This window comes from Rutidosis leptorrhynchoides, chromosome 7 (genome assembly GCF_046630445.1).
Source record: "Rutidosis leptorrhynchoides isolate AG116_Rl617_1_P2 chromosome 7, CSIRO_AGI_Rlap_v1, whole genome shotgun sequence".
In the NCBI taxonomy this organism is placed as follows: Eukaryota; Viridiplantae; Streptophyta; class Magnoliopsida; order Asterales; family Asteraceae; genus Rutidosis; species Rutidosis leptorrhynchoides.
This window is the reverse complement of record NC_092339.1, coordinates 230,715,020-230,729,523: the sequence shown is the minus strand read 5'-3', so window position 1 is coordinate 230,729,523 and position 14,504 is coordinate 230,715,020. Positions and strand designations below refer to the sequence as shown.

Here is a 14,504-nt window from a genome sequence, read left to right as displayed (position 1 = left end):
CAGGCTATTGTTGTTGATCCTGTTGTGGTTCTTGTTCGTGTTGCATTTCTGGTTCTGGTTCTGGTGCTGGTGCTGGTCGTCTAGATGATGATGCTCCTGAACCTCCAGTATCGGCTTTCTGCAAAACACATTAAACACAAAATTTGTGCATCCAAATATGCATTAGTGTTAGCAAAATAACAACTTAAAACAATCACTATAACATGTTAAATCAAAATTAAACTTATACACATTTTCACAATTTTTCACAATTCTATACTTTTCAAATAAGCACATATGAAAATGTATACAAAGTTCATAAGCTTTTAACTCAAATAACATGTCAAAATATTCATTACTAATAATTAAACAAGTCTCAAATGGCAAATATATCAAATTAATCAAGTTCATGAATTTTGGACTTAAAAAGTCCACTTTAATCTCCAAAAATCACGTTTAGGATCATTGTTTGGATCATTTAACTATCTAAACATGTTACACTACTCAATTTAGCAATAATTCATGACAAAAATCGGCCATAACCTATTTATATCAAAAAGCCCCAAATTGCTCAAGAACACAAACCCTAGATTTCTAAAAATTTTGATGTTTTTAGCTTCAAATCATTTTAAATAGCATCAATCTAGGTTATACATGCATAAAATACTAACAATTTAACACTAATTACACTAGAAATTAACAAAATTGCATTAGGTAAAAAATTCGTAATTATCACAAAAACTAGGAATTTATAGAGTTTAGGGGTGTAATTTTTACCAATTTGCTGAAGAATGAGAATCTAGGCATGATTAGAGCAAGAAAAATGACAAATTACGGTGGAAAATTGATGAAATTTGGTGAAGATTTGAGGTATTTTCGTGAATGTATGTGTGTTGTGGTGAGGAAGACAGCTCGCTGGCTATTTTGTATCAGGCCTGCATTTGGTCCCCATGCGATCGCATGGGTTCCAAGTGCAAACCCCATGCGATCGCATGGGGTGCCGGCTACAGTGATTTCAGGTTTTTTTTTTTTTGTTTTTTTTTTTTTTAAACCTTATACTTTATAAAACTTATAATTAATTAAATTTTAAAAATTTTGTTTTCCTTTAGAAGCGAGGGCGTTTCGGATCGTTGTCCTAGTCTGTCCCTCGACAAAATTTTAAAATTTGTCAAATCAAAGCGCGGTTTTTAAAAGTAAAGATTTTTGGGTTTTTTTTTTAATATTTTTGGCATACTTTAATTCAATAAGATTAAAAATAATGATAATAAAAGTTCTCGTCCCTCCCTCGGGTAAAGCAATTTCGGTTCAATGACCTAGTCTTCAACTTACGACGAATTTTAAAAATCATTTTTTTAACTTAATGAGATAAAGTAAATTTTTGTTTTTAAATTCACACCAAACTTAAAATAAAAATACATAAAATTCAAAATTAATATTAAAAATTCACACCAAACTTAAAATTTGAAATGCATAAAATTAAAAATTCTTATTTCAAAAATTAAAAATTCACACCAAACTTAATTTAAAAAAATTCATATTATAAAATCACACCAAACTTATATTATATTTTTCAAATATTTACAATTTTAAATATATTATTTTTACAAAGTTTACAATATTAAATTAAGATTTATATATTAATTTTAAAAACATGGTAAAAATAAAACTAAAAATCTTTTTGGCTTTTTATCCCACTTTAATCAATCAAATATTATTAAAAATATACGCCCCTCTTTTCGGTAAAGTAATTTCGGTTCCAAGACCTAATTTAACTCATGACGAATTTTTTGAAATATTTTGGGTTGATTGATTAAAGATATTTATACCTTAAGAATAAACGTTAAATTTCGCAGTGATGTAATAAATTTTTGTATGATATCAATAATTTCGGTCGCCAAACCTAATTTTATTTAATACCAATTTAATACTTTATAGCGAACAAATTAGCGTTTATTATCAAAAGGTTAAAAATAAAAAAAAAATAAAAACTGTACAGACTTACCTGTGAGATAGTATTCTTAGTTATATGATCTATCCCATTCATAAGATAGTCGGTTTAATTGGTTTTCCATGGCTACATAGGCGTAACCTCGAGCATTCAGTGTTTTTTCTTCTAAACATATGAACGGTCCGTCTCTGCATAAAGTAACAAATTCGGTATTTGAATAGGTTTGATTATTTGAACATTTACCTCCATGTGACCATTTTCCGCATTTGTGACATCTTTCTAGGCGTCGTGCTCTTCTTTTCGCTGCGGATTTTGATTTTCCTTTACCAAATTGTAACTTATTATCTTCGCATCTGGATTCTTTTCTTACTCTGTCCAATCTTTCTCGGATTACTGATACTATTTCACTCGGTAGTGTGTCATTATTACGTTTAGTGATCAAAGCGGGTAGCATTAGACCATGGTTTAGTTCACAGGCAGTCTTCATTTCGTAAAAACCTAAAAAATAAAAATTCAGAATGGGGGGAGAAGACTAGTTCTTTAGGGTCTGTTAGGGAAAGACCATTCGAGTTCCATTTTCGAGAACTACACGAAAACAGACAATCTAACTCTAACAGAAATACATATTATCCTTTAAAGACTTGATTCTCCCCACACTTAGTTAGCTGTGGTATCGAAATCGTGATTAACTTCATTGTCGAATTCCATCGGACTATCTATGTAGCGTTTAACTCTGTGACCATTAACTTTAAATTCAATCCCATTTGAATTTATTAATTCTATCGTTCCGTATGGGAAAACTCTTTTGCCTATGAATGGTCCAGACCATCTTGATTTTAATTTTCCAGGAAATAGCTTGAATCGTGAATTGAAAAGAAGAACTCTGTCTCCTTTTTTAAATTCTTTTAAACTTCTGATTCTTTTATCATGCCATTTCTTCGTTCTTTCTTTATAGATTAACAAATTTTCATATGCTTCATGTCTTAATTCTTCTAATTCGTTTAGATGACTTAATCGTAGACGTCCAGCTTCATGTATATCAAGATTACATGTCTTCAAAGCCCAAAATGCTTCGTGTTCAATTTCTACTGGAAGATGACATGCTTTTCCATAAACAAGTCTAAAAGGTGTGGTTACAATTGGAGTTTTGTAGGCTGTTCTAAAAGCCCAGAGTGCATCCTCCAATTTAATGGACCATTCCTTCGGATTTGATCCTACGTTTTTCTCTAGAATACGTTTTAAAGCTCGGTTGGTATTTTCAACTTGTCCACTTGTTTGTGGATGATATGCGGTAGAGATTTTATGAGTTACTCCATATCTTTTAAGAACTTTCTCAAGTTGATTATTACAAAAATGAGTACCCCGATCACTTATTAAAGCTTTCGGTGTTCCAAACCTTGTAAAAAGACGTTTTAAAAAGTTAACTACAACTCGTGCATCGTTAGTTGGGAGAGCTTGTGCTTCCGCCCATTTAGATACATAATCAATGGCTACGAGAATATAGAGATTATTATGAGATTTTGGAAATGGACCCATAAAGTCAATACCCCAAATGTCAAATACTTCGCATACTTGAATGACATTCTGTGGCATTTCATCACGTTGACTTATTTTTCCGGTCCTTTGACAAGCATCACAGGATTTGCAAATAAGGTGTGCGTCTTTGTAAATTGTGGGCCAATAGAATCCAGCTTCATAAACTTTTCTTGCTGTTAGTTGAGGCCCATAATGCCCTCCTGTTGGTCCTGTGTGATAATGGTTTAAAATTTTACTAGCTTCATCTCCGAATACACATCAGCGTATTATTCCATCTGGACAACTTTTAAACAGATGTGGATCTTCCCAAAAATAGTGTTTTATATCACTGAAGAATTTCTTTCTTTTTGGTACGATAATCCTTTTTCAAGGAATCCACATACTAAGTAGTTTGCATAGTCTGCAAACAATGGTATTTCATTATAATCTATCTTCAATAGATATTCATCAGGAAAGTTTTCTTGTATGGCCGATTCATTTAGAACTTCTAATTCGGGATTTTCAAGACGAGAAAGATGATCAGCGGCGAGATTTTCTGCTCCTCTTTTATCTCGGATTTCAATATCGAATTCTTGTAAGAGTAAGATCCAACGGATTAATCTTGGTTTAGCATCTTGTTTCGAAAATAGGTATCTAAGAGCAGAATGGTCGGTATAGACCACCGTTTTAGCTAGAACGAGATATGAACGAAATTTGTCAAAAGCAAAGACAATAAAAAGGAGTTCTTTTTCAGTAGTTGTGTAATTCGTTTGTGCTCCTTGTAACGTCTTACTAACATAATATATAGGTTGAAATCGTTTTTTCAATCCTTTGTCCTAAAACGGCTCCCATTGCAAAATCACTTGCATCGCACATTAGTTCAAATGGTAGATTCCAATTTGGTGTTATCATGATCGGCGCATTAGTGAGTTTCTCTTTAAGAATATTAACAGATTTGATACATTCATCTGAAAAGATGAATGGAGCATCCTTTTCTAGGAGTTTATTCATAGGAGTGGCAATTTTAGAAAAATCTTTTATGAAACGTCGGTAAAAACCGACATGCCCTAGAAAACTCCTAACTCCTCTAACATTGGTGGGATGTGGAAGTTTAGAAATTACATCTACTTTAGCTCTATCCACTTCAATTCCTTCTTTTGAAATTTTATGTCCAAGAACGATGCCTTCTTTAACCATGAAATGGCATTTCTCCCAATTAAGTACTAGATTTGATTGTTCGCATCTAATAAAAATTCATTCCAGATTAACTAGACATGATTCAAATGTATCACTGAAGACTGAAAAGTCATCCATGAAAACTTCCATGCATTCTTCTATCATGTCGTGAAAAATCGCCATCATGCATCTTTGAAAGGTTGCAGGGGCGTTGCAAAGTCCAAATGGCATGCGTTTGTAAGCAAAAGTACCATAAGGGCACGTGAATGTGGTTTTCTCTTGGTCCTCGGGTGCTATTGGAATTTGAAAATATCCGGAAAATCCATCTAGAAAACAATAGTAACTATTTCCGGCTAATCTTTCCAACATTTGATCAATGAAAGGTAAGGGAAAGTGATCTTTTCTAGTGGCGTCATTTAATTTTCTATAATCAATACACACACGCCATCCTGTTACAGTCCTAGTAGGAATAAGCTCATTTTTTTCATTTGTAATGACAGTCATGCCACCCTTCTTAGGCACGCATTGATGTAGGCTTACCCATGGACTATCAGAAATTGGATATATCAAACCTGCATCTAGCAGTTTAATAATCTCTTTCTTAACTACATCTTGCATATTAGGATTTAGTCTTCATTGGCGTTGCACATACGTTTTATGACCTTCTTCCATAAGGATTTTATGTGTGCAATACGAAGGACTTATTCCTTTAATATCATGAATCTTCCATGCAATGGCTGGTTTATGAGCTTTTAACACAGAAATGAGTTGTGATTTCTCATTTTCAGTAAGAGAAGATGATATTATTACAGGTAATTCAGATTCACCATGTAAATAAGCGTATTTCAAATGATTTGGTAGTGGCTTTAACTCTAATTTCGGAGGTTCTTCTATCGATGATTTGTATCGATATCTGTCTTCTTCTTTTAGCATTTGAATTTCTTCTATTGTTGGTTCATATCCATTAGCTATAAGTGTAGCTAACATTTCAGCTTCATCAATTGGTTCATTACCTTATCCTAAAGAACATTCTCCTGTTCCTTGTAATTCTGGAAATTCTTCTAACAATTCTGCATGTGAATCTATAGTTTGAATATAATAACATGTATCATCTGCAGATTGTGGTTGTTGCATTGCTCTATCAACTGAAAAGTTAACACTCTCGTCCTCTATAGTTAGGGTCAATTTCTTACCGAACACGTCTATCATTGCTTTAGCCGTGTTTAAGAATGGTCTTCCTAATATGAGAGGAACTTGAGAATCTTCTTCCATGTCCAGAACAACAAAATCTACTGGAAATACTAAAGTACCAACTTTAACTAGCATGTTCTCCATTATCCCTCTAGGATATTTTATTGATCGATCGGCTAGTTGTATGCTTATTCTTGTTGGTTTCAATTCTCCAAGGTCTAGTTTACTGTATAGTGAAAACGGCATTAAATTTATACTAGCACCTAAGTCTACCAATGCTTCTATTGAACTAAGACTACCCAGAAAACATGGAATTGTGAAACTTCTTGGATCAGATAATTTTTCTGGTATCTTATTCAACAACACTGCTGAACAATTAGCGTTCATAGTAACAGCCGAGAGTTCTTCCATTTTCTTTCTATTCGTGATCAGATCTTTCAAGAATTTAGCATATCTAGGCATTCCTGAAATTACATCAATGAAAGGAAGATTCACATTTATCTGTTTAAACATATCCAAGAATTTGGATTGCTCGGCTTCAAGTTTCTCTTTCTTCATTTTACTCGGGTAAGGAAGTGGTAGTTGGTATGGTTTAACATAAGGTTTAGCCTTAACTATGTTATCTTCATTAACCTTCTCAACTACCGGTTCTTTTTCCTTATCTTGATCAGGTTGTGGTTCTTGTGGAGTAGGAATAGCTTCATCAGAAGTTACAGGTATTTCAGGTGGTTTAAGTGTTGTACCACTTCTTGTGGTAATGGCTTTAGCTGTTTCATTCTGGGGGTTAGCATTTGTATCACTAGGTAGACTTCCCGGCTTTCTTTCACCTATTAACCTTGCTAGGTTACTTACTTCTTGTTCCAGATTTTGAATAGAAGCTTATTGATTTCTAAATGCTTGAGCATTTTGTTTATTGGTTTGTTTTTGAGATGTGAAAAACTGCGTTTGAGTTTCAACTAGCTTCGTCATCATATATTCTAAATTCGGCTTTTTATCATCGGTTTGTTGTGGTGGTTTGTTTTGAAAATTAGGTCTTTGCTGATTGTAAGTATTGTTGGATACTTGTTGATTGCTAGGACCTTGTTGGTTGTTGTATGGAATATTTCGGTTATAGTTCTGGTTTTGATTGTAAATTGGTCTTGGCGGTTGATAATTATTCTGATAATTATTTCCAGGCCTTTGGTTTATGTATGAAATATTCTCTCTTTGTTCCATTGTTAATTCAATACTGAGACAATCTTTTGTCAAATGTGGTCCTCCACACTGCTCACAACTAATTCGTATTGAGTGAATATCCTTAGTCATCTTTTCCATTCGTCTCTCGACAGCATATATCTTTGCGGAAATGGAATCTAAGTCATGGCTAGAATCGGCTCTAGCTGCTTTAGATGATCTAACGATATCTTTTTCTTGGTGCCACTCATGTGAGTGGGAAGCAGTGTTATCAATAATTTTGTAAGCATCAGTTTCTGTTTTCTTCATAATGGAACCACCAGCTGCTATATCTATGTCTTTCCTTGTAGTGATGTCGCATCCTTGGTAGAATATTTGTACTATTTGACAGGTGTCTAAACCATGTTGCGGACATCCTCTCAATAACTTTCCAAATCTTGTCCACGCCTCATATAGAGTTTCATTCGGTTTCTGTGTAAACGTAACAATTTCTGCTTGAAGTCTTACGGCTTTAGATGCAGGAAAGAATTGTTTAAGAAATTTTTCAACTAAAACATCCCATGTATCAATCGCCTCTTCAGGTAACGATTCCAACCAATCTTTGGCTTCTCCCTTTAAAGTCCAAGGAAATAACATGAGATATATCTGTTCATCCTCCACTACTCGGATTTTAAATAGTGTGCAGATCCTATTAAAGGTACGAAGATGTTCATTTGGAACTTCCTTCGTCGCACCACTAAATTGGCATTGATTAGTCACCATGTGTAGAATTTGTCCTTTGATTTCATAATCTGGCGCATTTATGTCTGGATGAGTAATTGCGTGACCTTGGCCAGTGCATTTAGCTCTCATTCGGTCTTCCATACTTAAAGGTTCCAGATTCTCCATAATTGAATTTGTTGAATCGGAATCACTAGAGGATTCTGATTTAATGGTTCGTTCCTCAACAATCTCTATTTGAATGATTGGTGGTTCCGGAGGAAAATTTAATGGTTCAGGATCTACGAATCGTCCCTGAATATTCCCCGGATTCTCAATTGTGAGGTCGGGTTCAAAAAATGGATTATCGGAAATTTGAATTGGAGTACTTGGTCAACTGGCTGAAGATTCTAAAGAAAAATCAACGGCGGTAATATTTGCTAAGTGTCTTGATCTAGTTACAGCTGGTGAACGTACAAAAGGTGGTGAACGTCTTGCTCGGTGCATTCACTGAATATCCTATTAGTTTTTTAAAAAGGAAAGAAAAATTATATAAGTTATCCAATCAATAGACTTTTCTGATTTTGCCCACGTTTTGAATAGCCAAAAGATGCAGCAGAGGGGCAGGATTCGTTTGGTCTCAATATAATTGAGGACTGTTTGGCTCCAATAACCCGGTCCACGTACAAATCCAACTATTACTACGAACCAGAAAATTTTGATGTCTATTAATTTAACTACTTAAAATAAATTTTCGTAATTTTAAGAAATTTAGATAAGAAGTAGAATAAAAATCTATGTCCTAAAAACTAGAATAGCGAGAAATAAGAAAGAAAAAGAACGCGTCGAAAAAGAAAAAGAAAAGGGTTGAAAAATAAAAGGCGTCGGAAAATAAGAAATAAAAAGAAATGACTTATAGAACTTAAAAACACTCGACTAACCCAACCTTATTACTATCACTAACTTAAAATTATAATCGCAAATTGAGATTACTAATTGGAATGATAATTGATACATAGGTAAAAGGTGTCTAAAAATATTAAAGCTTACAAGAAAAACTATATCCCAAATGGCAATAACTTAAAAAGAAACTAAAACTTAAAAAGGCGTCACAAAATTCTAAAGCACCTAAATCTTAGTCTAAAGAAAAAGTTCTTAAGGTATTTTACGACAAGGCCTAAAAATCTAGAAATAAAAATAACTATGGCAAAAATTATGAATTAAAAATAAATACGAGCGAAATATACAAATATTACGCTAAAACTATTGAAAAGGGACAAAATATAAAAATATATAAAAAGTTGTAAAAATTACAATTTTTATAAATATATTATTTTTAAATTATTTATTTTATAAAAATATTAATTTTACAATTTAAATAAACTAATTAAACTAAAAATACAAATTAAATAAATAACACTAAATATAATATATAACCCTAATTAGGGTTTAAATATAATAATAATAATAATTATCCGTAATTAATGCAGGCTGCAGTCAACTGTGGCGTGTCAGACGGGCTCATGCGATCGCATGAGTCCTAAGCTATCCGGCCATGCGATCGCATGGGCTATGGTTTCGGGCCACAGAGTGGGCTGCTACAGTACCGGACTCGAGTTTTACTATATATATATATTTTTTTATATTTTCTGTTTTTGCTGTAAAATATATTTATAAAATATATTTATAAAATAAATCAAATAAAACTTATATTTTTACAAACTAAAAAATAGAAATAAAGAAACTTTATAAAACTTAAATATTTACCAAACTCTTAAAAATATTTATATTTTTGTTTTTCTTTTAATATTTTTGAATATTTAAAACGTATTTTTACAAAAGCGTATTTTTTTTATAAAAGTAAACTAAAAAGAAAAATCTTTTTTTTATATATATATTAGCGTTGCGCTTCCGGCTTTTAAGCTAGATTGTGTCCCCGGCAGCGGCGCCAAAAGTACTTGATGTTATGCGAGGTGTATATAAAATAGCTTAAATTTTACAAGGAAATACTATTAAATACGATACAATTTTACACAAGATATTTATTTATTTATAAAATGGATATACTTAAACCTTGCTACAACACTTATAGGCAGTGTACCTAATCGTACAGTAGTGTAGTTTTTAGTAAGTCCGGTTAGTTCCACAGGGAAAATCTTTAAACAAAGCTTAACGCTATATTAGTTTACTTTTATAAAAATACAAATATATATATAAGTAATATTATTATTATAAAGGGGGGTTTTTACCGTTTAATGACCGGTTTGTCGATTTTAAAACTTTAGTCGCAGTTAAAACCAAATGTAAAATATTAAATAAATAAAAGACTTAATTTAAAGCGTAAAGTAAATAACGATAATGAAATTGCGAATAATAAAAATGCGATAAAATAAACTTGCGATAATTAAAAAGTACGATAACTAAAAGTGCAATTAAATACAATAACAATAAATAAAAGTGCTATAATTAGAAGTGCAATTAAATATGAAATAAAGGAAATTAAATATGAAATAAAAGAATTATGCTTATTTAAACTTCCGTAATCATGATGTTTGACGTGTTGATTTTAGTTTTATGCCCATGGGTTAATTGTCCTTTGTCCTGGATTATTTAATATGCCCGTCTGGTTTTTATCCATAACAGTCCATCAGTCATAAATAATAAGTGCGAGTGTCCTCGTCAAATTATCCTTATACCCGAAGTTAAATATTTCAACTAATTGGGGACTTAAACTATAACAAGATTTTAATACTTTGTTTAATAATTACACCAGGATGTCGACTGAGTGTAACCTAAGGTTTTAATACTTTGTTAACAATTATGCCAAGTGTCCTTGTACATAATTTCACTCCTGTTTTAATAATTCTAGTGGCTATTAATCCATTCCCGTGTCCGGTTAAATGAACGATTATTTGTACATATAAATATCCCGCCCATCGTGTCCGATTGAGTGTATATGGTTATTTATAGGGACGCCCAATTGTAAATCTTTATATTAACATTAACAAACTATCATTTAGTTAAACAAATATAAAACCCATTAATAGCCCATAGTCTAATTTCCACAAGTGTCGTTCTTTTGTCCAAACCCCAATTATGGTACAAAGCCCAATTACCCAATTTTAATATTTTTAGCCCAACATCATGATTACTTCGGATTAAATAAGCATAATAATAACTTAGCTACGAGACATTAAATTAAAAAGGTTGAACATAACTTACAATGATTAAAAATAGCGTAGCGTTACAAGGACAGAATTTTGACTTACACCCTTACAACATTCGCTAACACACCCTTATTATTAGAAATTAAAATTAAAATTAAAATTAAAATATATATATATATATATATATATATATATATATATATATATATATATATATATATACACTTTACGTATGATGAAGAGAAGAAAAGATGTGTTTATTTTGGCCAAAACGCGTTGAATTTATAGGACCTGGACTGGATTTCAGAGCCATGCGATCGCATGGTTTTTGTGCCTCCAGGCCATGCGATCGCATGGCCAGCTAGGAGAAGTCACATATCTTTGTTTTCTTTCTTGCCGACGTTTATAAATAATAATATTATATATAAATAATTATAAGAATTATTTAAATATTATATTTTATTTATGTGCATAGTTAACTTCTAATTTTTAGTCCGTTGCGTCGAGCGTTGAGAGTTAACTCTGGTCCCGGTTCCGGATTTTCGAACGTCCTTGCGTACAATTTAATATCTTGTACTTTGCGTTTTGAATCTTGTACTCTTGTAATTTTGAGACGTTTCTTATCAATAATTGGAACCTCATTGATTGTATTTTGTACTTTTGAGCTTTTTGGTCGTTTGCGTCTTCAATTCGTTGAATCTGTCTTTTGTCTTCACCTTTTATTATTTAAACGAATATCACTTGTAAATAGAACAGTTGCAACTAAAAGCTTGTCTTTCTTGAGGAATAATGCTATGAAATATATGTTCGTTTTTAGCATTATCAATTTGCTTATCATCGCAATGATCCCAATGGGATATGTATTTGTATTTATATTTATATTTATATTTATATTTATTATATTTAATATATTTATTATATATTTATATATGGATTTATTATATTTATATTTATGCTTTTTTAATTAACATGGACATGCAATTAATAATTTCCATTAATAAAATTCAAACCAGATAACATAATATTGTTGCATACTTAACAAAGGATAAATAAGTAACACACTAAAAAAAACATCCAACAGAAAAGTAACTGAACATTTAAAAAAACAGCAACGTCATCAAGCATTAGTCCCTGCCAATCATGCGAGCTTAATCCAGTTGCACAACCTACAAAAAAATAATTAATTTATAAGCATAAGCATTCAAAGTTATTAAACCGAATTACATCAACAATTTAACAATGGCATACCGAGAGTAAAGAAGTTGGCCACGCAATAGCCACACCGGTAACCTCTATCACTGTTTCATCACTTTTTATTGCAACTTGAACATGTACTTCAGCCCAGCCTGGACCAATCTCTACTCCTCTAACCACTGTTAGTGGGTCTAAACTACAAAGCCTGCCTTTTGTGACAATCATGGTTAGATTATTAATGCTATTTAGGTAATGCTATTTAGGTGGACTTCTTTGCCAACCTATTGTTAATTTTCCAACTATTAATTATTCAACAATAAATATTTTAACGAGGATAATAACAATAGTAACTAAATAGAAATATACATGTAGAGGCATATTGGTAATTATACCATTATTTGTTGATGCATGAGGATTAACAACGCAGTTATCTGTGATAACGTTCTTTTGTTTTTCACGTTCTTTATACTCCTGGAGTTCTGCTCTCAACTTGACGTTCTCTTGGCATAAAGCGGCACGACTCCTGACTTCCCCCCAAACATCTGATACACGAACACCGAGCCCATACATTTTTGCTTGTCCATGTTTAGCTGTACCCCTGACTTGTGCATAGATATCATCTGGTCCAGGCTCATCGAGTGAACCTTCTAGTAATTCCTTGGAAAGTTCTTTCATTTGTTCCTGTAAATAGAAAAATGAACATTAAAATCCCCACGGTAAACCACGCGTAGAGAGGCCATAAAATAATGATTACATTTAAGCAAAAATAGTTATCATTCTGCCAGCACATTCAGTTTTGTAATTATGTAACTTACAAGCTGTTTTACAGCTTCAGAATTGTTTGTGATGTCAGCTTTTGAGAAAGACCGCTCAAAAATGTCCACTCTACTCGGCTCACTTCCCAATTGTATCTGTTGTAACAAAAAGAAAATGAGTAACAAAAAAAAAAATAGTACTATAATAACATTTGCATTTGTAATAAACTTACCTTTAGTTCCTCAAAAATTTGTGCATAATTCTTTTTGCCGATCAATGGGTGCAATGACCTTTTTTTCCGATTACGTTTTTTTAATCACTCATTTTCTAATTTAGGAAAATGAAATATAATAATGAGATAAACAATAATGTAATATAATGTTGTTTTAATATGAAGACAGGATCATACCTTTGATGCATCACCATTCCAAAAGTCAACAAGTCTTTTCCAGTGTTTTTTTGGACTACTTTAGGCCTGGCTCTTAATTGTTCGCTACGTGATTTACTTGGATTATAGTGAAGCTTCTTAAGTCTATTCCTCCAGCTCTTGACCTTTTTTCCAATAGATTGAAGGATCCACTTATCAGCATCTCCACGATGTAGTGACCCGAACTTTTACATGTTTGCATATATAAAATGAAATTGATATTTACATGATTAAGTGTTTCCAACATGTTAAGAAATCAAACTTGTTAAGACTTGATTAAGTGAAATAGATTTCATATAGAATTTGACCACCCAAGTTGACCGGTGATTCACGAACGATAAAACTTGTAAAAACTATATAATGACATATATATGGATATATATATATATATATATATATATATATATATATATATATATATATATATATATATATATATATATATATATATATATATATATATATATATATATATATATAGTTAACATGATATTATGATAAGTAAACATATCATTAAGTATATTAACAATGAACTACATATGTAAAAACAAGACTACTAACTTAAGGATTTCGAAACGAGGCATATATGTAACGATTATCGTTGTAACGACATTTAACTGTATATATATATCATATTAAGATATATTAATACATCATATTATCATGATAATATAATAATTTAACATCTCATTTGATATAATAAACAATGGGTTAACAACATTTAATAAGATCGTTAACCTAAAGGTTTCAAAACAACACTTACATGTAACGACTAACGATGACTTAACGACTTAATTAAAATGTATATACATATAGTATTTTAATATGTATTCATACACTTTTGAAAGACTTCAAGACACTTATCAAAGTACTTTTACTTAACAAAAATGCTTACAATTACATCCTCATTCATTTTCATCAACAATTCTACTCATATGCATTCGTATTCGTATTCGTACTCGTACAATACCTAGCTTCTAAATGTATTTACTATTGGTATTGGTATATACACTCCAATGATTAGCTCTTAGTAGCCCATGTGAGTCACCTAACCATGTGGGAACCATCATTTAACATCTAGCATGAAATATCTCATAAGATTACAAACTAATGAAGACTATATGGACACCATAAGTTCACGTGAATTAGGAGCATCACAAACACATTTTCATTTCAAGTTTATTGAATCAAATTACTCTCCCTCAAGTGTTCTTCCTTTTTTCTAAGTGTTCTTCATCATATTCAACAAAATCTAGCTCAATCTAGTTCATAAATCCAT

The 14,504-nt window shown here is 31.7% G+C and overlaps 1 protein-coding gene across 1 annotated transcript; it reads right to left on the bottom strand.

Annotated features, from left to right (window-relative positions):
• Positions 1-11,996: 11,996 nt before the first annotated feature.
• On the bottom strand, positions 11,997-13,224 carry LOC139859902 (uncharacterized). Its single transcript, XM_071848677.1, has 6 exons — positions 13,208-13,224; positions 13,031-13,088; positions 12,858-12,953; positions 12,435-12,723; positions 12,097-12,251; positions 11,997-12,014 (listed from the first exon to the last, which is right to left on the bottom strand). The coding sequence occupies exons 1-6, from the start codon at positions 13,222-13,224 to the stop codon at positions 11,997-11,999; spliced, it is 633 nt and encodes a 210-aa protein (XP_071704778.1).
• Positions 13,225-14,504: the final 1,280 nt, after the last annotated feature.

Bases quoted from the DNA above. Each gene is read 5' to 3' on its own strand.
- LOC139859902 (XM_071848677.1), bottom strand. The intron at 12,724-12,857 runs GTAAGTTACATA...TTCTATTTACAG, and splicing joins CTGAAGCTGTAAAACAGCTT to GAACAAATGAAAGAACTTTC. The intron at 12,252-12,434 runs GTATAATTACCA...TTGTCACAAAAG, and splicing joins TCATGCATCAACAAATAATG to GCAGGCTTTGTAGTTTAGAC.